The 24,818-nt window shown below is 45.5% G+C and overlaps 1 protein-coding gene across 4 annotated transcripts in view; it reads right to left on the reverse strand.

The window, feature by feature from the left end:
- Positions 1 to 183: 183 nt before the first annotated feature.
- The window catches only part of CTBP2 (C-terminal binding protein 2), a 206,240-nt gene continuing 181,605 nt past the window's right edge, over positions 184 to 24,818 (reverse strand). For 3 of the 4 annotated variants that reach the window (XM_067533416.1, XM_067533415.1, XM_067533414.1), the window contains 6 exons: positions 17,164 to 17,370; positions 9,240 to 9,454; positions 8,251 to 8,381; positions 7,115 to 7,242; positions 5,684 to 5,801; positions 184 to 672 (listed from right to left, as the gene is read on the reverse strand). In XM_067533416.1, coding sequence (XP_067389517.1) covers positions 492 to 672; positions 5,684 to 5,801; positions 7,115 to 7,242; positions 8,251 to 8,381; positions 9,240 to 9,454; positions 17,164 to 17,370 — 980 coding nt within the window. In that variant the 3' untranslated portion in view covers positions 184 to 491. Of the gene's footprint in view, positions 673 to 3,625; positions 3,708 to 5,683; positions 5,802 to 7,114; positions 7,243 to 8,250; positions 8,382 to 9,239; positions 9,455 to 17,163; positions 17,371 to 24,818 lie in introns of all 4 variants that reach the window. The other variant, XM_067533417.1, reaches the window with a different exon arrangement.

The following is a 24,818-nucleotide window of genomic DNA, read 5'->3' on the forward strand; positions in this document are numbered from 1 at the left end:
TTTTCTCCTCATCTCTAGACCAGTATTTCCTCCTCCTGTAAAAAGAGGTAATCAGACAAGTGAGTAAAGAAAGGGCAGAAGCCACATGATGGTTTCCTCTTAAATTTCTTATGTTAACTCTTTTAGGTTTGCTTGATGTAATGTTGTAAATGCAGGTGAATAGGCCCTGCTGTTCCCAAGGGATTGAGAAGGAAATCTATTTTATTCGTGTGATTGATGCACAGATGAAGGAAACTTAACACACAGTAACCGAAGCTGATCATTAATGTATATCATTCTAGTTGTCAGCACTTCAGTAAGCAGATGACTTCTTCAGGGTTTCTCCCCAGTCTTGACTGCTATCGCATCGTAGTTAACACTGGAACATCAATGATGCATCTGTCCAAAATCAATGTTACAAATTTTGTATCAAATTCCTTTTTTAGTTCCTATATAACTTTTTTCCAATGTCTCTTGGTCCCAAGTTTATTGAATAATTTTTCAATTAGCTGCTATTGCTCATTAGGGTGCTCCCTGTTGTCCCCATGTTTTGTAGGCTGGTTAGGAGATGGAGCTTGGGAAGGATGTGCCACTGTTGGAAGATTGTGGGTAATGGGGATGCCTCCAGGTATGATGCCCTCCATTGCTGCTGGAATCCCTCCAGGTGCGACACTGACCATGCCAGGTGGATATCTAGGAAGAAATGGGTTTTTTAAAAAAAGTAATTACATCACTATGCAAAAATATGGTAGAAAGACACACGTATCAAGGCATGACCAGAACACATGACCTGTGTTTTGGAAGGAGTTAAGGCAGCTGAAACTTCTATTCTCACTCCATATATGCTAATTTAGTGTCTGTAATTCACTTAAACTAGCATCAAGGTAGGACTATTCTAATACCTAATGCGTTTTTTAAAAAACCAACCTACTGTTCACTCAAACCTAAATTTTTAAAGTAAAATAGTCCAGCGGGGCCTGTGCACATCTATTTTCCAAATCACTTCAGTCTTTCTCCATATCTACCGGCTGCCCCCTTAGTGTAGTCTATCCATTTGTGTAGAAACAGTAAGTCATGCCAAGAAGCTTTCACCACTGGTCATTACCCACGTGTTTGTTTCAAACTTTATTTACTCCTGCATTTTTGAAAACCTCAGGAACAGGAGCATCCAGTTCCTATGCCCAGCTAGCAGGAAAAAAAGGCAAGAAGTGAAAAACTACTATTTGCAGTGGGTAAAACTGGTTGCAGGGTGAGGGAAGAAAAATATAGTAAATGTATTTAATGTTTAAACTGCAGAGATGCCTTCTTTCACCATCAGGCATACTTCATACACTTCTGTCAGGCATATTGCAAGCCAGTTAGTTAAAATCCTTTAAAGATAAATGCCCTGCTGTGCTTAACTTTGCACATTGTCCAATCTTCCCACCCAGGCTTGTTGAATTAATTTAAAAAATAATGTACAGTCTCTACAGCTGAGCTTTCCTCCTGACTCTATGACTACCCCTACTTTTTTCAGTGGTCTTAACCATAGAAATAAGCTGCTCCCTTGGGCAGGATCTAAACAAATTTGCTGACCATGTTAAAGCATGGTCTGAAGTACATTTTCTGGAACAAGTGTATCCTAGCAGTGAGCTCCATGAAATTGTCCCTAACTTTCAGCAGGTGTGCTGTGTGACCTAGGCCCACTCGCAGAAGAAAATATTTGTTGGTGATGAATATTCCAATTCTATTAGTGTAATTCCTTTTAAAGGGAAGAACAACTAGTTTGGACCAGTTAAAATTGAAACATTTCAGTCTTCTAGAAGCCACATGAAAAGACCCTTGTAAAGTCTGCAGTTAAGTTTGAACCATGGGTATGCTGTTCAATTTATTACCTTCCCACAAAACATTTAACACACAGCTTGTTTTCTAGTGTGGCTGCTGAGTGTCAGGATAGTGGTGGGCCAGTTGACGGTCATAAGGATGCATCATTTTACCCGAAAATATTCTTTAGTTTGGATGGATGAATAAAATGTCTGTTCGCCACTTATTTTTCCATAGGAAATGACAGGTGGAGAAAATATATTTTAATTCAACCCTTTTCACAGGGCATGAAAACTAATGCACAATCTCAACTGTTAAGTTGGACAAGCTTACACTGCTTTAAAGGCTCAGGCAAACATTTCAATGGCTACATTTTCAGAGAAGGGTGCAGAAGCATGAGCCAAAGGATGTTAGATGGAGGGCAGACATTTGAGTTAGCTGAGGTAGGTGCTAGCAATGTTTAGGAGAATGTCTGGGCTGAGCGAACACCGTGCAGCGGATGAGAGCGACATTGGGTACTGTGCTCACTATGACATAGCACAGCAATTAAGTGAGCAAGGTTCTAGAAAGTAGCAATGTTGTAAATATGCCCCCTAGCCTGCCCCCTCCACCACAATCTCTAGCCCTTGCTTGGAATTTTGCATACTGTGGACTCCTCAGCTGTTTAATTAGGACAGCTTTATGGTCTCATTTGAACTAGTGCAGAAGCCAGCATGTGGCAGACAGTTTGTAGGCGAGCACTGAGCTTGTGCCAGGCATGGGGCTAACAACCAATGTTGCAAACCCAGGAGAGGAAGGAGCACAGTGAGAGACTGGGCTTGTAAAATGAGAGGTGCAGAGAGGTGGAATAATGCAGAACCTTGAAGGAGAATAAGGACAAATATCTTGAGCCTGGCATGAAGGAGAATGATAATGGGCTAAAGATGATGTAGTAACAAAATCTGGCAGGAAATATGGTGATAAACATGGAGGGCAGACTGGTGGAGTTTACAGTAGACATGAGGAGATGACCAAGGCATGCAGCAGAGATGGACAGATGTTAAGAAGGAAAAAAAGACGATCTCACTGGAGTGCTGCGGTGGAGGGAGGCAGTAAGAGCAAAATCATGACGGTTAGCTTAGTTGAGGAGGAATGGTGGCATTTTTCAACCACAATAAAGAGAAGAAGAGATGTAGATAGAGAGCAGAACTGATGCTGAGCTTGCAAAGAAAATGTGATCCCTAAGAAGAAATATAAGATGAATATGATGGAGAAGAATCTGTAAGTCGTCAGGTTGGAGGGCTGAAACTAAGGCATCAACTGAAACTGGTCAAAGAGCAATTGTAGAACAGGAGGAAGGGCCAAATATGGAGTCCATTCCTCCCACTCTCGTAGTTCTGGGAAGAAAGTGCAGAGGAGGGGGATGCAACAGACTCTGCCCCGCAATGACAACATAGCTCAAAGAGACTGAGGAGCAAGAGGCAGTCATTAGAGTAGGATGCAGTTAATAGTAGATTTGGTATGAAGTAGAGCAGGCAAGGTATAAAAGAAAAGATGGTGGGTAAGAAATTTCAGGAGCAAGGTTAGACTTTCATGGAACTCAGAGGTGAAGGTGAAAAAGAAAATAGATGGTTTCATCCTAACTGATTTGGGAGAAAAGGCTACTGTCAATTATGGCTTCTTAGTTCCACTGGAACAAGGATCTTGATCCTAAATTAGACCAACTGTGCTTAAAAAGTTTGATCCATTTTGGCCACGTTTTCCAAGTTGTGGCTTCAACTGTTAACTTTGCTCATGAGCAAAACCAAACCAAGTCACCCAACACATCGTATGGACACACACATGTTGCATCTTATTAAAATACCTGGTAGTCTGGCCTCTACTGCTACACCTGAAAAATGCGCTCATATTTTACAGTGGGCAAGCATACTCCAAAAGTGGTTGATCTACACCAATGAAAATATAGTGTTAGCAATCTGTGTTGCACATCATATGTTCAGAGTACATATATCTGCTTCACTGTATCGAAATGTGTTACACAATAAGCAGTGTGTAGTTGTGTGGCACACTAAAAATTGTGTTAGTTAAGGACCTGTAACCACAATATGTTACACACCCTGCTATGGCACATCTCATTGTAATTACAGGAAAGCCCAAGTGTAACATTTTGGCTACTTTTTTTAATACTAAATTCTATATTCTCTACAAGTCATGAATAGTTTTGTAGAGTCCAGATAAAATGAGTTGCTCCAGGTAACAGTGGCATCTACCCCAATATTTGTTTTGTACTGTATGACACCACTGTTGTCTGAACTGCCTCATTCATTCTTATGAGTGTTTAATACAGAGTTAAAAAGCAGACACTTTACTCCAGTTCCTCCCCCCTTCAATTACTGCAGTGTCTGATGACAGTTGTCATGAGCTACACAAATGGCTATGGACATTTTATCGACTCTGCCTTCCCTTTTAAAATATTAAAATGATGCCACATTCTTGTACTATTAAGCTGTAGTCCATAATGGAATAATATACAGCCCTGGCCAAGAACTCAGTAGCAAAGCAACATTGTGAGATGCAAAGCAACTATAACAAAGGTCAGGATCTGGCCCCACACGTGGATTTTATAATCTGGAAGGGAGTTCTTTGGTACATGGGCTGTGGGAGGGCCAATAGACGCTATGAGGATGTACATGCTAGAATTAATTTCATTCTTCAGATGCCTTCTTCCAGTAGAATTGTGCACTTAAAAAGGGACTATCAAATTCTATCCTCATAAAATATAGTAACCTTGGTTAACAAACCAGCTTTACACTGAAAGAGGGAGCACTTAAAAAGCCTCATTTACTTTCCACTGTTTATGATATTTGTTTATTCCCTCTCTCCCCCTCATTTCTCTCAGGTTGGACAAAGAAAATTGGGAAATTAGTTTCATTTTCCAGTCCTCCTGCCCAGTCACATTGCTGCAGTATTCTGGTGACAAAAACCGCAATTTAAAATAAACACGTATTCTCATGGGACGTTCTAAAATGTTTTAAAAAAATCTTGGAAACTTTTCTGTTGGCCTCTGGGTTTTGTAAGAGCTTGTTTCTGTATAGCTAAAACCCTGACTCTAAAACCACAGGGTGCACTGTTGAAAATCTAGGTGCCTAAATATGGATGTAGACGTCTCTAGTCTTAAGCCTCTTACCTGTGAAAATCTTGGCTTAAGTATCTGACCCAACAATATCCCTATCAGAATACTAATGTAACATGATCTGCATGGCATGGATATTAGGCGCTGTAGGGCAAAGCCCCTGCTGAGTATTTCTCTCTCAAAAGCCTGCGCCCATTTGTGTTTTATTGCACTGTGAGCCTTTGCCTGAAGTCCCATCTTCTCCCGATATCATTCCCCTGGCACCCACTTCACACTTCTTCTGGTATTTTTATTTGTAAATAGTTCAGATCGTTCTATCCCTTGCTCTGCAAGAGCTCCGCAGCTGCTTATAGAAAGTCTTGGGGTATTTTTAGGAAGAATAATACGCTGAGTCTCAAGTTTTCCATCAGCTTCTCAGGCCATGGTGATGAGCGTGGTATAAATGGCTAGATTAAACAGATTAATTTGACACTGCCTGAAGCCCTGCCACAGAAGTACAGCACAAATCAACAGAGACTCTGTGCATGGCCCATTTATGGAGATGCACCATCAGCAGCTGCTGTGACGTCTCAATACAATAAATATCTTTAAAAAAAACCCCTAAGATTTCTATAGAATAAATAATTCGAGCAGTGCTGATAACTCCTACTGAATGACTGTACCTGCAGATCCTCTACTTAGCCAACTCCACGGAGCTGTTTTTAAAAAATAGTTACTAGCAGCATTGTTATTGCATATGGAATTCCAGTCTGTATAAAACAGTTGTGAAAAAACTTTTCACCATCTTACCTGTATGTGGCACCATTGAGCTCTGGATGAATTGATTGCTGATCTATTACTGACCAAGGAGCTGTTGTGACAAAGAATTCCTTGTTCACGCAGTTTCTTAGGCTTTCTGGGATGCGACCTGGAATACATTTATTAAAGTTAAATAAGTGTTAAGCAACTTCTGGCCATATCAAGATACAATGAGCTACTGTTGTCTGATTTCTACTGCATGTGTTGGGAAAAAATCACATTCCACAAAAAGTGTGGCCTGGTTTCGATAACCCAACTGTGCTGGAGCCAGAATAGCAGTTCAGCATAGTGGGTTGCTGTGCCTCTACTGCATAGAAAGAAAAAAAGAAAAGCCTGTAACTTGACTTTCTGCTGATTGCAGAGATGGATCTAGGCAACAAGCTTCGGCACCACAGAAGATAACTTCAGTTGCAAAACGAAGAACGAGAGTGCCAAAGTTTTGCTGTAATGACATGTAGTCTGTCCATATAATGGGCTCAATTCTTGAGTCAAGTTCAGCTGTGCCTGTGGCAAGACCCACAGGGTGAGGTTTTGGGACATAGGGCTTTGTTACCCAGGTAGTCCTCTGGATCTAGGGCTAACTGCTCACTAATTCAGTCTCCAGTGCAACCTCATGGCTGCACTAGGTTACATCAGTTGGTACACTGCAGCAGAGCCCTCCTTTGTCAGCACTGGGTGATTGTGATCAGTAGGTGGACTACAGCTGGCTAAGGCTCAAGCCCTCCTGGTCTCCTCAATTATGTGATCATGTTACCTGCTCCAAATGTGGGAGGGAAGTTGGGGACTGGATCTTGGCCATTTCCTCGTTGCTCTACTCTGTGGTGACTTTGCATTTTAGCTGGGACATATATTTCTTTATGGTTAAAGTGCCCAAAGGCCTTTGGTCACCAAAGCCCTCTGGGAGGCATTGTGTGACTATTCTGATTTGTTATCAGAGCATTGAGTGTCAAAGGGTTATTTTTCAACAGTTTTGGTTTGCTGCTTTAAAAGAAGCAATGATTGAACTTACCCCTACCTACATATGCTCTGTGTCAACCAGGCAGCCACGTGCTGCGCTGTTCATAAAAACTACACTCCATGTAATAACAGTAATAGTATCAGCCTCACAGTGCTTTACAAAGGGAGAGTAAAGATCATTTCCCACAACTCTGGACATTGTGGATGCTCAGCTCCTCCGAAAAATCATGCCCTGAACTTCCCTTTCACACCTTCCCCTCCTGTAGCGATATATGCCCACTGACTTCAGTGAGAGCTGGGGATGCTCAGCACCTGTGTAAATGGCCATATATGAACTGCCCAATATAACCGCCAGGGTTAGAGACCAGGTCTCCTGGCACCATGTCCAATCCCGACTCATGCTGCCTGTTATTACAAAATAGACATGCAGAATATGCATAAGATAAAAAGACAAGAGTTAGATACCTGTGATTGCGCGACGGATTTCAGTAGCAGCAGCCTCTCTCATCTCTAATGACGCCTGTTCACTATACCAAGCAGTGTGCGGAGTACAAATTAAATTAGGAGCATCTTTCAATGGGCCTTGAGCAAAACTATATAAACATGAAAAATCAGGGTGAAAATTACAAATGGTGAAAACCTAATGGCCAGCCTCCTTCACATGCAAGCCACAGTGCTCCATCCACATGAATTCTAGCCATAGCAAATGTAGTGAACAAGGAACAACATAGGTTCTCTCTCTAGTCTAAAACTGCTGCATTGTGTCTAGCGTTGGGGGAAGAGGTGCTAAAATGCTGCTTTAGTGCTAGGCTTCAGAGGGCATTCTGGGCTTTGCATCAGTGCTGAAAAATTTAAAACTCAGCAGTCGTGATAAAAAGAGCAGATGGATTTGCCGGCCTTTTATAAAACTGCTGGATGATTGATCTTAATGCTTCCATCACTAGTATTAATGAGGAGATAAATGACTGGGCGTCTCTCTAGCTGCAACAATCATTCATCTGTCTCCAGCAGAGTGTCTGTTTTCCTACACTACGGCCCGAAGGAGCAATATCACTAATGTTGGAGACCTGAAAGGACACTGTCGGCCCATATAAGTTTGTGTAGAATTATTATACCTATGTAAATAAAGAGAAAGCTTTCTCAAAACGATGGATAGAAATATGTCAGTGATTTGCAGTCAGAGGTTTCATTTGCATTTATAAACAAACATTTTCCTGTAGTGTCTGCATTGCAAATTTAGCAGACTTATGCGAGTCGGAAATTAAAAACCTTCAAGTTTATTTTCACTATCCAGCAGAGCATTCTTTGTAATGAAACATGACTTTTAACTTGACAGGATCCCTTTTAAATTTAGTAATTTAAAATTTTAGTTTAAAACCAAGTAGTCTCAAGCCTTCCTTGGATTATTGGTTCTAGAACAGTGACTACTGTATTTTCTCATTCGTAGCACTAGGAATTTTAGGCTCAACATTCTCAGGGCCCAAGGGTGGAAACTGGTGTCAATGGGAATAGATATGATCCCTAAGATAGTTGTAAGATGAAAAGTGAATACACTGCACTATGTAGAGACATCTTTTAATTTTAAAAAATCCATTGTTTACCTAAATGGCTCTGATTCATGCACATCAAGTGCTGCCCCTCGTATCCTTCCTTCCTTCAGGGCTTGAGTTAAGGCTTTCTCGTCCACAAGCCCACCGCGTGCTGTGTTTACTAGGAATGCTCCTTGCCTCATCTAATGGAAGCCAGGAGGAAATAAGAGAATATTCAGTATGGTTATTCAATGACTCTTCATTTCTTGCAACACGTATTTAAATTCTACAGTAGATGGCATCATCTCCTACTGGCGTCTTCCAAGCCACAAGCGCTGTGTGCAGACTCTCGGAACACTTTATATGGTAAATATAGGCAGATTTTCCTTGCTGAAAAGATTATACATGCAAGGTTGCATAGTGTAGGATTAGCCCTAAAAGAAAACCTTCAATGCTAGCAAGAAGGTTCTTGTGTTCGCTTACTAACAAAGGCTTTTATTTAAAAGGCCTAAGCTCTAGTTTGTAATGTCAAACAAAATAGGCTCGTCTCTGTCTCAGCAACTGCATGAATGGGCTCTTTTACCTGGTAAAATGCTAGTACATAATGTTCAAGAGACAGATAGACAATTAGATGCAACTCTAACTACTCTGTGCCTTGGTCTACACTTACCTTCGCGATTCAGCGGCAGTCAACGGGAGTTACGCAAAGTACGCAAAGAACTTGTGTAACTCCCATCGACTTCTGTGCGCCGCCTTCACTGCATTGTGCTGACGGGAACCGTGTTCCCGCTGATGCAGCGCTATGCCACTTGCGGGGGTGGATTAATAACGTCGACTTCTGGATCGACTGAGCCGGGTCTTCACTGACCTCTCAGTCGATCCAGAAAAGTCAATCTGACGGCAGCAACTTTGCTGTCATCAGTGTAGACATAGCCAAAGGTAAAATCATCCTTGGTATCATCACTGTGATAGCAGTGGCTCCAGTGTTCAACAGTACCATGTTCTGGGTTTCACCAAGAACCATAAATGATCTTCTTTCTTTTAATGATAAGGTAAATTACCTGCTTAATCGTAAAGTCATTGATAAGGTGGTGATTATGTTCATTAAGGTTACAGTGCAACGATACACAGTCACTCTGATATAGCAGGTCCTGGAGTGTGTAGACTCTCTGGACGCCCAGCGACCTTTCTATCCCATCCTGCAGGTATGGGTCGTAAAATATCACACTGAATCCAAATGCCTTGGCTCGAACTGCAACTGCCTGTGCAGTGCGACCTACGTATAAAGAAAAAGAAGAGACGATTTTGAGATGTTGAGAGTCACAAGTCTTGAGCTATGTGATGCTCAAGCACTGAATCTATACAACAGTGTTCAGTAGGGAACAAATACATTTATTGCCACTAGTTCAGGGGTGGCCAGCCTGTGGCTCTTTGCATGTGGCTCTTTGTGAATTTTCTGTGGAGGGAAAGAGAAGTGAAATTGACCAACAGCCGCCAAAATTGGCGCCTCAGCGTGAATTTTCCGAGGAGGCTAAGAGACCTGTGGCTCTTTGCGATATCTACATCTATTTTTTGACTCTTCGTCTCTGACTGGTTGGCCATCCCTGCACTAGTTGCTCCCAAGTATTTTCTCCTTGTGCCACAGCAAATTAATTCAGGCTGCACTGGTTTGGCAAGCTGTCTTGCTTATTTATTATCCATATCTATCTGTCGAGAGGTGCTGAAATGCCGGATGTTCAGAAGAAAGAATGACATAAGCGGTGGCTACAGCCAGGCCGGTGGTACATAAGCTTCCCTGCACCACTTCTCTAAAGCCTCTCCAGACTTACTTCTTCAAGGAGCATTTCTCTCATGACTCTTCCAGGAGATGAACTGTGGGCCTGGATCCTGCTCTCATTAGCTTCAACAGGACGAGGGCTGGGCACTGTACTCCAGAGCCTCTCAGCAGGTGTTAGGCACCTAAATACCTTTGAAGATCAGGGCCTATGGGCCCAGATTCACATCATACTCCTCATTTCAGCCCTGACTAAGGGTAAGACTTTGCCATGGTTATTTTTAGTAAAAGTCACAGACGCACAGGTGAATGGCTGTGTATTGCCTGTGAACTGTCTGTGACTTAATAATGGGGTGGAGGAGGCCTGACTGAGCAATACTGAAGCCTGGGGAGCGGGGGGGAAGGGGAAGACAGCTCTAGCCTGGCTGCGGGAGGAGGAGGGTCCAACAATCGCCACCCACGGCAGTTCAGGCATCACCCCGCCCAGTGTGGTTGGTCCAAGTTCTGGCGTCTCCCACGGCAGCTGACAGATGCGGGGTCCCCTGCTGCCTGCAGTGGATGAGCACTCCGGGGCCCCCCACTGTCAGGTGCCACAGGCGGTAGGGGGACCCCCCGGAGCTCTGAGCAGCTGCAGGTGGCTGACGGCTCTGGGCCCAACCCCCCGCTGTTCGTGGCACCTGACAGCTCTGGGGCCCCCCTGCAGTGGCTGAGAGTCCCCCTCGCCCCCCTACTGGGTTGACAGCTCTGGTCCAGCACCTGGCGGCTAAGGCGGAAAATGTCACGAACATCTCTGGCAGTCACAAAATCCATGACATAATCTAACCCTTACCCGTACAGTACAGCGCCCAGAGAAGAAAAGCTAGCATAGTGAAAAGCATTTCTCCTTAAAGAGATGTGGTGCATTCTGTGGCTAGTCAAGGCAAGGGCAAGTGATCTCAAGGGGAGACTGGGAGCCAGGAACGTGGAAGCCCAGCTCTGAAACTGAGACAGGACAGGGAAGTCGTGCTACACAGGGAATCAGAATCCACACCGCTAAGACTTACTTCCTGCAAAGATTCATTAACCAAGGGCTGTAAAGCGCTTTGAGTAGGAAAATGAATACTTATCACCACTAACCCCCTGCACCACCCATTCTCCCTTCCCACCACTCACGGGCATGCAGCAGCCTCAGCCCTGAAGCTGGTGATTCTATCACATCCATTAATTCTGGCTTTGTCTTAAGAAAGAGCAAGAAAAGTCACCAAATGTGTCATTTAACACTCCTTTATGTCGGTAAGACAAACCGCCAGCTTTGGAGTCCACCCGTCCCTGCTGCGCACGTGACAGCTGTAAGCCTCTTTAATTCTCAAGATCAACTGTCTAGCAGCTGACTTATCTGAAGGTCAAACGTTAACCATATACCACAGCATGCACAGGGCTGGGACGTGAATGTGCCTTTACAATATAAGCCGCAATAGCGTTAAAAGGACTGTCCATTAAGCATTTGCCATCTTATTTAAAAGACTGTCATTTAAGTAAACATAACTATCTGCAGCCTGCAGCGCTCAGCTCTAAGGTCAGAATTTGGAGCTACAAGTGCACCGGGCAGGACCACAGAAAGCCAGGCTGTTTGGTCCCTCAGCAGATCAGGACGTGAGGAGCTGTATTAAGAAATGAAATCCTTTATGGGGTGTTTTTGTTCAAGCAGCCAATGCCAAAAAACAAAACAAAAAAAAGGCCCTAGTTATAAGAGCAACTTGTTTGCCGTAGGTTTTTTTTCTTCCGTGCTCTTGCTGAATGGCTATTTAATTGGGCATGACTAAGACAACTGTCATGGTTTGGAAGCAAAGGTTTAATAAGGCTATTCTGATAAAGAGGGACAGCTGCAGTGCAATCAGCAGGTCATTATCCACAATGTCGTTCCTATTCAATGTCATTGCTTGGACTCGGCTACCCAATCCCTACATCAATACATGCCCCTTCATTCCTCATTCTTCTGTCTGGCGATGTAGAGAAAGCCAAATAACCAGGCACTGTCTATTCATGTTGAAGTGCTCATTAGAATAAGGCTAAGCGAGTCCTGTGCTGTGACCGACTGAAAAGCTGCCCTTACCTGTGTCCTTTATACAAAGCATCCCCTGTCTAGAGACGCAGCCCATTCCTCAACACAGCAAAGCGTTGTCATTGTCCCTTTACTGCCTCCTCTTGGCTGGTGCTAGGTTATGCTGAGGGTCTCTATTTGGAGGAGCTGGGGTTTCAATGAGGGCCATATTGTGAGTGTTGTGGAGTCTTTCTCCTCCTTTAAGCAGCGAGCGCTATGCTTGGGTCGGTGGTTCCAGGAGCAGGGCCTGATGGGTTACGATGCTAGGAAAACGGAAGAAGCTGCTTTCACGCAGACCATGGCATGGTCCAGTGCCTCATTTCTGAGTATTTTATTCTCCCAACAAACTGCTTCTGAATGCACGGGGCTAAATTCACCTCTCAGGTAGCACCACCGAAGTGACAGCCAAGATGCAAATGGCTCATTGTCTGAAATAACAGGGATAGTGGGAACAGCCTGGCACAGTGCCATGGGTGAGGGCTACGTGTGCTTGGGGAGGTACAATACAAACAGCATACTTACACTGGCTCTGGCATAAGAACGGCCATACTGGGTCAGACCAATGGTCCATCTAAGCCAGTATACTGTCTCCCCACAGTGGCCAATGCCGGATGCTTCAGAGGGAATGAACAGAACAGGGCACGTATTGAGTGATCCATCCTGTCATCCACTCCCAGCTTCTGGCAGTTGGACATTCAGGACATGGGGTTGCATCGCTGATGACCTTGGCTAATAGCCATTGATGGACCTAGCTGTCATGAACTCATCTAATCCTTTTTTGAACCCTGTTTTAGTTTGGCTTTCACACCATCTCCTGGCAATGAGATTCACAGGGTGACTGTGTTGTGCGAAGAAATACTTCCTTTTGTTCATTTTAAATCTGCCAACTATTAATTTCATTGGGTGATCCCAGGTTCTTGTGTTGCGTAAAGGGATAAATAATACTTCCTTATTCATTTTCTCCACACTAGTCATGATTTTATAGACCTCTATCATATCTCCCTTTAGTTGTCTCGTTTCCAAGCTGAAAAGTCCCAGTCTGTTTAATCTCTCCTTATATGGAAATTATTCCATTCCCGTAATCAGTTTTGTTGCCCTACCTTTTCCATTTCTAATATATCTTTTTTGAGATGGGGTGACCAGAACTGCACACAGTATTCATGGTGTGGGCGTATCATGGATTTATATAATGGCCTTATGATATGTTCTGTCTTATTATCTATCCCTTTCCTGATGGTTCCTAACATTCTGTTAACTTTTTTGACTGCTGCAGCACACTGAGCCGATGTTGTCAGAGAACTAGCCACAATGACTCTGTGATCTTTGAGTGGTAACAGCTAATTCAGACCACATCGTTTTGTATGTATAGTTGGGATTATGTTTTCCAATGTGCATTACTTCGCATTTATCAACACTGAATTTCTATTGACATTTTGTTGCCCAAGTTACATCTTGCGTTGGGGGTCTCCTGTCTACAGATGATCACCTCAGAAGATCTGTATCACACAATCACAGCAATCATGGGGCGAGTCTCGTACTGGATTTTCTAATGATAGTTTCAAATGCTTGACCATGGCCGTATTTTAAAATGTTTCAATTCCAGTTGTGTTCACAAACAGATGCATGTAGCAAGCAACCACTGCCAAGCGTTTTCCCTTCTTCCCTACCCTTTTGTCTTTTTAAACTGTTTTATTTCCTTAGGGTCATATCTTCCCCTCCTGCACAAAGCCTGAGGGCGGCAGCGGGGGGGGTGTGGGGTGTGGTTGTTTTCCTCCAGAGGCGGGCAGCTTCCAAACAGCATTAGTTGTGCTGTATCTTCCTCTTGGCAACATGTGGCCAGTGGTCATGTAAAGAGGTACACATTTTCTGCTTTCTGGTAATACAAAAGCAGCTGCTATCTCCCCATGTGGCTACTGGCTCTCCCCAAACTGGCAACATGGTTATTTTTAGATTTGCTGCTGACCAAAACTGATATGATTCTTTTCAGTTTCACTGACGCTATTTCCATGAAAATATTTCAGGTTCGATGAATTGGCATTTTCCTATTAAACTGGTTCATTGGAAATTTTCCTTCCAGCTCTCCTGAGTCAAGTGGACACACTTTCTGCCTCAAAAATGCAGGAGGGCAGGGCTAGCCGTAGGGAAAATGGCACCCTGAGCAAACTTGTATTTTGGTGCCCTTTCTTTGAGTTTGAGAACAGCAACGTGGGGCACAGAGTGTCAGGACCAGCATACCCATGGCCACACACCCCCTGACCACCTAGCAGCCCAGTTTCTCCAGCTAGCAGCACTTGGCTGGCACCCCCTTGCCCAGGTCACCCACCCATAAGACCGGCCCTGCAGGAGGGTCATCATCCCTGGCTCATGCAGACACATCAGTCCTTGGAGCCATCAAGGCTGGATATTCTATGCATGCACTGGAGCTGGATCGTCAGCATCAGTTTATAAAACAATGATACCTGGTGGCTCCAATACGCTAGGTGCTGTGCAATCACTGAAAGAGCTTGCACGCTACAGCGAGGACAGAAAAAAGGACTGGGGTGGGGAAGGGAGAAGTGACTTGCCTCGTGTTACACAGCAAGTCAATGGCAGAGCCAGGAATAGAATGCAGAGCTCCTGATGCCCAGGCCAGTGCCCTGGCCACTGGGCCGTGCTGCCTTAAAGGGAAGCAGACCAACAAGTCATGTGACACTTCCACACTTCAGCATCTGTGAATAAAGAGGGAGCCACTCGGGCAGAGGGACACCAGTGCCAAGAGGCAGCAGGAGCTGGGATGGAGAGGAAATCACCGTCTGCAGGGAAAGAAGATGGAAAAACTACTTCATTAACATAGGGCCCGGCGGTTAGCTTTGTAAAACCGCTTTTAACTGGGAGTTTTATGGTTTTTTAAGGAGGGATTTTTTCAATATAATAAAAAGACAGGCCTGGTCTGATCATAGGACTGGTACCAGCTGGAATCCTGGCTGTGTGACCTGGGCAAGCTACTTATTCTCTTTCCTTCAGTTTCCCCAGTTATCAGACTGAACAATGCTGACCCACCTGCATCACAGGGGATTCATTAGTAACAGCACCACATAACCGCTATATATTGTCATTAGAATAGATCTTCTGACTGTCAGCCTTGTGCTCTAACCACTGGACAATGCTTCTATGCTGACATGCAGCGTCTGACCTCAGGCCACACACCCAGCAATGTCTTACTGCACATCACCCTTTACCCCAGGGCCCCCTAATGTCAGTATTCCGAAAGCCAGAGGACATCTGCACAGCCAAAAATCCCTGTGGCAGACAGTCTCAGAGCCCCAGGTCAACGACCTCAGGCTTGCAGGGCTCATGCTGCGGGGCTGAAAACAGCAATGTAGATGCTGGATCCTGGACTGGAGTCTGGGCTCTGAAACCTGCCCCCCCCCCGACTGGGTTTCAGAATCTGGGCTCTGGCCTGAGCGCAAATGGCTGCACTACTCTTTTTAGCCCCACAGTACAAGCCCTGTGAGCTTAAGTCAGTTGACCCAGGCTCTAAGACTCAGTGCTTCGGGGTTTTTGTTTTTCTGTGTGTGTAGACGTACCCACAGCTACACTCCAGCCAGGTCACTCACGACACAGTCATCCCAGCGCTAAAGCATCTTTAATGTACATTAGCCACACGTGGTAAAAGATGAGCCACCATGCCGCTTGTCTGTGCTTCTTTCATTCCACGGCAAGTCAGATCCTAGCTTGGCCTTACGCAGCCAGGCAGAAGGCATTCGGGGGACTAAGACTTCTCTCTCCCCAGCAGCCTGGAATTTCCCTTATGCGCTGGCGGACAGGGATTGGGCTCTGCTCCCAAAACAGGCCGGCCAGCATGGCAGAGCAAGTGGGTCATCAGCGGCAGGACCGGAACCTAGGACTTCTGGCTCTAAAACCAGGAGCTGCTACTGCATGAACTAAAAGACTCAACTTCTGGCCCAGCCACCACTAGAGGGGGAAAGTGCACCACACTAAGTAGGTGTGGGTTACTTGGGGGAGGGCAGTTGTAATCTGCTCCTGGGTCAGGGCCAGCAGTGTGTTATTTACTCTGAGGAGCAAGCAGGGAGCACAGCAGGAGCCGTGTCTCTCAGACACAGTTCCCTCCTTGTGTGGCTCCTGGGGGCAGCACAGATTCACACACAGGCCAATAATGAGCAAAGGCTGATTCACATAATGAATACCTGGGTTGGCCCCGTGCAGGGCAGTGACTGTTGAGAAAATCATTGCCAACAAGATGATAGAGGAATTGTAGCAAAGATTCATGGTCACACTCCAGAGCTGCACTCTGGAGACAAGAGCACGTGGGCAGATACAGCATGTAAAAGGGCTACTACCAGCGTGTGCTGAGAATCCGCTGGGAAAACTACCACGGGGGCAAAGGGATAGTTCACGAGATGCTCATGAAACCACTGAGGAGAAGGGGCTCACCAATGTTCCTGCAACCTTGGAAATTCGCTTCCCCTTAACAGAGGAGGTTGGTTTCCCAGTTCTTAACAGGACAAGAACAGGCCCCTTCACTGGAAAGTCAGGCTTCTGTTCCCACGTAACTATATCAGTTTTGAAACACTGTTTAACTGGTGGAACCCCTACTGTGGCTGCAGTGGTATCAATACAAAACTGCTCTCGGTAGGTGTGCACAGTCCAGTAAATGTAGCAAAACAAGCTACACTGATATAAATGACCTAAGTCAGGGATGGGGAACTTTAAGGCAGTGGAGGGCCACAAATTCCATTCAAACCCTGTGGCAGGCTGGGGGGTGTGATGTAGTGGTGGTGGGGAGGTCCTGGGGTAGGAGGACTGGTGAGCGAGCCTGTCCCCGAGTCATGCCACAGCATTGGTTCCTGTGGCACAGGGCTGGGCCCGGCTCCCCACTCCAGCCTACTGGCTCTTACCACAGTATCACATCATATCTGCCTTGCCCCCTTCCTGGCCCTGATGCTGTCAGATTGTCTGCCCCGAGCTGGATGGCAGTGGGCCAAATAAAATGATCTGTTGGGTGGGATGCAGCCCCCGGGCCACCAGTTGCCCATCTCTGATCAAGTCCTGAGAGTTGGACTCCTCCAAGGCCGAGGCTCCAACAGATCATTGCACAAGCAGAAGGCTCTGCTTTGAGTTGCCAACATACCAAATCCAATGAGGCCCAGAGTTTCTCCTCTGATCCGAGCTGCTCCCGAGGCCACCTCCCTTATCTGTTCCACACTCTGCACCCGGGTCCCTTCCCTCAGTGCTTGGTACAGCCAAGTGTTCCGTCTATAGAGGTTTAGGACATGGCATATGGTGGAATCTGCAGTCTCTTCCACAGCTGCTGATGGGATATTGCAGACAGCAATCCCTGGAGAAGGGGAAAAAAAACAACCAAAAATCACATCTCAGAGCTGCGTGATCTGGTCACTCAACCACCAGCAAGCCCCCAGGTGTCTCACTAATGAAACTAAGTTTGTTTTATAATGTCCAAGAAACGGGTCTGAAACATTGCTATGTTCTGTGCTACCATGAGCAGACCATTTCCCAGCCCAGCAGGTAGGCAGACCTGCTCAAAATTACATGCTGATGAAAGGAATTTTGTGGCAAAATGCCCAACATCACCTTGAAATTGTGCTGCTAAAGGCTGCCTCACAACGCACCAAACTTGCAGCCTGCGGAACATGCGAAGCACAACATATATAAGAACATATGAGTGACGTACTGGATCAGGCAAGCAGGCCTTCTAGGTAGGTATCCAAACACTACGCTTCCTAAAGTGGATTTTTCCCAGGCTTTAAGCTAAAAACACAAGACATCTTTTAAAGCAAAGATTCCATTTATTTTAAGCAACCCTAATTGCTAACCATGAATCCTATTTTGCTACTTATAAAACAGTATTTTTTCCCCCAATGAACCAATTCAAAGTTCTTTTTAAATGTAATACCAGCAGTAAAGTTATTACAGAAATGTTACTGATCTTTTTCTTTTAAGTGCATGTAACATATTAGTGTATTAACTTTCTGCAGTGAAGGGGCTAAGCAGTTCCCAAGCATGCAAGTCCCAGCCAGGCCAATTGTTCCTTCACAAAGGCTGGTTTTATAAGCTGTAATAAGACTGGTTTCACCTCTGAAATGTCAATCCGCTGCATTTCTATATGGAGCAAGCTTCCCATCACTACACAAAGAATTAAACTGGTGGGACCTCACCCCCCGTGCCACGTAAGGGCAGAGATAATGGCAAATGCAGGTGGTTGTTCTCTGAGACAAAACTCACCCTTTTTGGTCCTATTCCGTCCTTAATTGAGGCCGTTATGATGGTGTGATAATGATGTGTGGGTTTGGAGCTCTTGGGGGCTTTTGGTTAAAATTCTACCACCAGATTGAGGAGAGATTTGGGGTGATTTCTCAGTCTCTGAAACAACTCACCCCATCTCTAGAGCCCTGCCAGGGACTACTTCTCCTTCACGCTCTTACAAATATTTCTGAAGAAATGTTTGTATTTGGGATGCACCAAGGATCAAACATTTTTTTTTTTAAATTCCCAGGACAGCCTGACTTCACCCTACCAAAGGGCGATCACACCGTTTCCCGTTACACTAGCTGAACGCTCTTAGTAACAGGATGGCTTTCCAGGAACACAGTATAAACATGTGCTAAGCTCCCCTGAAAACCAGGCTCTTACTGCACATGTGTTCTCTATGCAGCCTTTTCTCTCTCCTTGGTTATAAATTATGAGAAATGTTTAAACGATGAAATAGAGAGATTTCCCAGCCCATCACTCTCACCTCTCTGCAATGACTCTGGGCCTGGGATACAGCATTACCCCAGGCTAAGGGAGAACGTATTTGCCTACATGAGAGTTAATAACCATTTCGGGTAACATTTTTAAAAGTGTTCAAGTGGTTTAGGAGCCTCAGTCTCATTGAAAGTCATTTGCAGCTTAGGGTCCTAAAAGCCAAAGGCCCAGATCCTCAAAGGTATTTCAGCAGCTAACGTGCAATGAAATCAATTTAGGCACCTAAATACCTTTGAGGGCCTGGCCCTTTCGGGAGTTTTACCCCCTTATCACGACTGCATTCCTTTTAACCCTTTCCTTGGAGAGAGGCGTCCAGGTTTGCAGCCCCCGCTTGCTGTAAAGGGCCTGAATCCCACAGTCCTTACTCAGGCAAACTCACATGATTATCACTCCGGTCTGGATCCTTAAAGGTTCTTAGGTGCCTAAGTCCAAATTCAGGTATTTTCAAAGCTGCTGCTAACCTTGGAGGCACCCATGTTTCCACTGGTCGGCCTCTGCGAAGCCACCTAATGGTGATGCTGCCCCACAGCTAATGAGCAGCTTGGAGGCCTTGCTCAAGCCAACATCCTGTAGGCCCCTAAACCAGATTCTCAAACTGGGGGGGGAGAAATGCCTATCTCACCAGCAGGGCCCAGTCCTGTCGGCGTGCTCAAAGCATGCTCGAGACACAGCAGGAAGGCTGGATGCAGCTCTCCGATAGATGGGGACAGCATGGCTCTCAGACAAAATACAGCTAGGGGCAAGAGTGAGTGTGGGAGAGGTACTGAGCATGAGCAGAAGAAAGAAAGAGAGAGAGAGAGAGATTGTTTCAGCTGCAAGGGCAATCTAAGCAGCTGACCCATTTTTAGTGCCTAATTCCAAGAGAGGGTTTGCAGCTGAGAATGCCAAGTGAGGGGAGGCAAACATCAGCCAGCCACATCAGGTCAGTCACTTGGGTGCCTAAAGCCCTTCTCCTCCCTCCAATCCTTCCTCAGGATTTCACTCCTGGCTCTCTTAGGTGGCTCCCTGGCAGATTCCTGCCTTCATTAGGTGTCTAGCTCTCCCAGTGCAGTGCATGGGGAGCCTAGCACACGGCAGAACATACCACCGGGCAGCATGCCGCTTAGGGTTAAGGGTTGCGACATTGAACAGAGCAACGTCTGTGCATCATACCTTTAGGGACCTGTGCCTTGGTCCTTACTGTGTGCGAAGGACCGAAGGGCTAATGTCTGCTCCTACCGTCCTCTGCCTCTATGCACAAAGGACTACTGGCCTGCATCACAGGGACAGATTAGGAAATGAGGCCTAATGGACAATTTAACCGAGGGGAAGGGCACTATTAAAGCCCGGTGTAGCACTCAAAGAGTGGCACTTGTCTTCACTGCAGAATGAACCCAAGTTATAACAAGTGTTGCCCTGACTCGAGTCCCATCCACACACCAAACCCCTTAACTCAAGAGTGGCGGTGCTTTTAACTCATGATGATGGGCCCATCGGGGGACAGGGTTCATCAGCTGCTAACACCACCTCCCTGAGCTGCTAACAGAATCGCTGTCGATAGCTTGCGTGTTATTTCACTCACAGCTAACTCGAGAGGCTACCCAAGTGTCACTAACTCAAGTCAACTCTGTATTTAGGACACAGCCTACGCGAGGCAGTCTGTAGCAGCTGAAGAGATAGGTGGTGGTGGGGACACAGCTGGAATGGCGAGAGGCCAGTGGACGGGGAAGTCTTTCCTCTCCCTCTACAATAAGGTTCTCCTTCCCAGGAAGAGGGGCAGGGTCTCACCTTCCACTAAACCTTCCTTCCCCCATCTCTTGACAGTCTAAATTAGCCTGATGCAGAGTGTTAGTTAACCCGATCCTACACGGTGGAGGGGTCTCTCCTGGCTACTGCTGTAGGGCATGGAGGAGCAGCAGCAGCAGCACTGAGTGGTCCCTGCTGCAGTCTGCAGCCCTGTCAACATGGAGCCCTGAGGTGCGGCTCCAGATCACCGGAACGGTGTTCAGGGTTCTAACAGCGCTCTGAGCCCTTTGTTAATGTAACAGCTGCAGGCAGGAGAAGGGGCGCTTTGTCTGCATTGGCTGATCAGGACACCCATTAGAGAGGACTCCGCTGAATAAGCCAACTCAGCAAGACCTACAATTGTGTGCTCAGTCCTGCTATGAAGAACCTGGGTGCTCTCTGATTAGTCAAGCAGGTGGGAAATTCTGCATTCAATTGAATGTAAACATGAACAAGCACCTCCTGCAGACGTATTATTTTACTCTGCTCCCATACTCTCAACATGCTGCATATTTTTGTACTGGTAATGCCTAGCTATACCATAGAGTTTGCTGGGGGAGGGAACAGCTGGAGGTTTGGACAGCCAGAATAGGGAAAGCTGGGGTTTTTAGCACCTAGGGAGCAGTAGGATGTAGTACTGACCTATCTGTAAATCATCTTTAAATTTCAGAGTGAACTTCCCATTGAGAAGAACAGGGCAGTCCGCACCCCTCAGATCAACTGTTTCAAGCTGTGTACAGACAGCAAAAACAACACTACACTGGTTTAAAGGGTTTCTTTGCAATCAAGAAGAACAGAAACACAATTTCTTTTTAAAATTTAAGTTTGGACGCTGGAGCATAATTCCATGTCAAGGAGTAAATGCTTCAGCAAATTAGGTTCCAAATTAGGGAATACACAGGGCCTGGTACAGAGGTAAATATTGCTATGTAGCCTGAAGAAATCAGCTCCAAATTATCTCTGCACAAAAACTGTAAGCTGCTTTGATAAGAGATGAAGCAATGCCAACACCTATATTTGAGAATAGGGACTGAATCCTATTGAGTTACGAAGCTAGAGATGGAGCAGTTTAGCACATTTCAGCAGCCATGAAAATCTGACCTGATTTGTTGTGGTTCAGTTAAGTTATGAACTGGCTGGGAGGACGTCATACCCTAAAGGCAAACCCCTCATTAAATGCACTTCCCAGACCCTTTGGCTTCACAGCGATGTTTCCTCCAAGGGTATCATGATACACCTAGTACCTCAGAACCCTGATTCAGCTTTTTAAGCAGCACAGAATGGGTTGAAACAGGAGCTTTCCAATGCTACAAGGAATACTAAAAAAATCCTGAAATGCATTGCAAAGGTTCTACCAGTGCATGCATCAGCACACGGTATTCTGAGCTTGCCTAATCAGAACATTGTGCTTTGACATGGTGTATCACACAGTGCTACAATGTGGAGATATTCATACAAAGACCTCTGAAACCCCATATCAGTGTTTGTACTGCAAACGTTTTAATGATGTCCAGCCCGCTGAAGTCAATGAGAGTCCTTCCCCTGACTTCAGTGAGTTCTGGATCAGGCCCTAAGGCATTTATAGGTCAATTGCCCTCAGTGGATGTGTAACTCTAATTACTGTTGAGAGGTGTTACACCCACTGTATAAAATGCATGGTGAGGGGGAGTCAGAAATGGGAGGGGGGGGCGGCTTGGGTGAGGCCCCATATGGTGTAATATGAAGTTAAAATCTTCAAATGTAAATAATTTTACAGCTTTTGTTTACTTTTAAAAGAAACCACCAAGGAGCAACTCAAACTATAGTTGAACTGTGAGCAACATGTCAACAGTTTACAGCTAAATAAACGTTTTTGGACATAAACACTTTAGCCAAGTGTCTAATTCAAAATGATTGGTCCAAAGAGCATGCATTTTCTTTAGCTTTATTAAGATTTATAATCAAGTATTTGTAAGGGATGAATTATGTTAACACCAGCCTATCAACAAACATGAAAGAGCTGTGCTCATCTGGCAGGGTTTAAAGATCAGTTTGATTTTATATACTAATGGTTTCCATTAGTGGTGAAACAATTCACATTGCTACTTGCAACATCTCACTAACATTTCTGTAATGCACAAATATGGCCAATATGTATTATGACTCTTCAACCTAGTTAAGAATGTAACATTATTTTTATGGTGAGTATCACCAGGAGTCTCTTATACATAATCTTCTGATTTCTTTTTTTTTTTTGGGCATGAGAACAAATTTTAACTCAGGAAGACATGATGCACTGTTGTTGCTAGACTGGGATTTTGCAAGGCTGTGTGCAGAGGCAGCTTCAGAAGAGAGGCAGCAGTGTGAGATGCAGCTGAGTTTGCTCTCTAATTTGGGATCTAATTGGAGTCAATGCTTGAGGCACAGCAGCTCCTTGAGAACCAGGCATTGGTAATGGGTTGAGATTCCTGGAAGATGGGACTGCCTTGCATGCTGTTTGACCACCCTTGCCCCAGGACTGCTGTATGTGCGTAAGTAAAATAAGTTATATGTAGTATATATCCAAGTATGCCTCACTGACTTCTCCATCCATGCTGATGTGACAGTGGCCAAAAAGACCATCTTAAGGGTAAGGTTTTATTTACATACATACACCAGTCTGGAGCAAGGGTAGTCAAATAATCTGACAACAACTCAAATGGAGGCTACATGAGTAACAAGAGGGACGTTGAGAGAACCAAGAGCCAATCCAGAATGTTTCAAGTTCAACACATCATTGAGGATTTTTGGTATTGAAACCTCAACTGGTTCCAGAGCATTCCAGATAGCCTGTATGGAGACCTGTTAGACCAGTTTCCATATGGAGGAGTAGGTCTTCCTGGTTTATGTCTTCCTGTTTTGTATGAGGATTTCTTGAACCTCTTGATCACAGTCTCTGTCAGGAATACTGAAGGAGCCAACATTCAAGCCATCAGGTGCAAGAACTGCAGGTCTGGCTGCAATATTCGATTGTGGTTCTGAAATATATCCAGGCAGACTGATAGAGGGATGCAGTCTGAATGGACGTATTCAAGAGGTCTGACAGTCAAAATAGGGAGCTATTAGCATCAGTGTGGACTTCTCCCCTCTGATTTTGGAGATCACCCTGGGAATCAGGGGAACTGAGGGGAAAGACGTATAGAAACCTGGAGACCTCTATAAGGAGGCCAGGCTCAGGCACCCTCTAGTGTAAAAGTTCAGACACTTGGTGCTGTCTTCTATGGCCAACATCTCTCTCATAGAAGCCCCCATTGGTGAAATATTGGCTCTGCAGTAGACACCTGCAGCACCCACTCGAGGTTGTTTATTGTCTGCCTGCTTCAGAAGTCTGCCATGTTGTTGCTCATTCCTGGAAGATACAGAGCCAATGGGGTTAACCCATGGTGATGACACCAGGTCCACAACCCAATCCCATTCTGGCAGAGAGGGGATGACCCTGAGCCTCCACGCCTCTTGACGTAGTGCACCGCGAACATGTTGTCCATTAAGACCTGCACCAGAGGATCCCAGAGAACAGACAGGAACGCCACGCAGGCCGACTGGAGGGCCCTGAGCTCCAGGACATTCAGATCGTCCTGGGACATAGTCATACGTTCTCTAGGTTCAGCCATTAAGTGGGCTCTTGTAGAACCTGGGTGGGAACAGGATTCTCTTGTTCATGTGATGCTTGGATGGGGAGTACACAGATCACAGTTGTAAGGGCCACCGATGGAGTCTTGCAAGCAGCATCAAGTATATGGACACTGACAGGTGACTCAGCAGCCCCAGACTTGTACACACCATTGCTGCCAGGTTCGATTGGAAGTCGCTTGCCATTGACTGAAGAGACAGGCTCTTGTCCTCGGACAGGCGAGCTCTCGCCAACCGAGAGTTGATCATGGCTCCTCTGAACTCTACTGTCTGCAATGCTGTTACAGACTATTTTTCATAGTTCAAAAGGAGTCCCATTTGGAGAACAGGGAGAGGATTCCAAGGCTGCTGCCATTTCCTGCTTGGACCTCGCCCCTGACCAGCTGTCATCTAGGCATGGCTAGATGTGAAGTCCCTTCCTCCATAAGTGTGCTGCCACCACTGCCAGGCGTTTTGTGAGTGTTCTTGGTGCTATGGAGAATCCGAAGGGCAGTTCTCTGTACTTCTAATTGTTGGGCCCCACTGTGACTCTAAGGCTCTTCCTGCAAGTCAAGAGCTACAAACCAGTCTTGAGCTGGTAGAGATGAAATGATGATGGCAAGAGTTACC

The sequence above is a fragment of the Emydura macquarii genome, unplaced genomic scaffold (assembly GCF_026122565.2).
Source record: "Emydura macquarii macquarii isolate MOO-44397 ecotype Brisbane River unplaced genomic scaffold, CSIRO-AGI_Emac_v2 contig_3343, whole genome shotgun sequence".
Lineage (NCBI taxonomy): Eukaryota > Metazoa > Chordata > Testudines > Chelidae > Emydura > Emydura macquarii.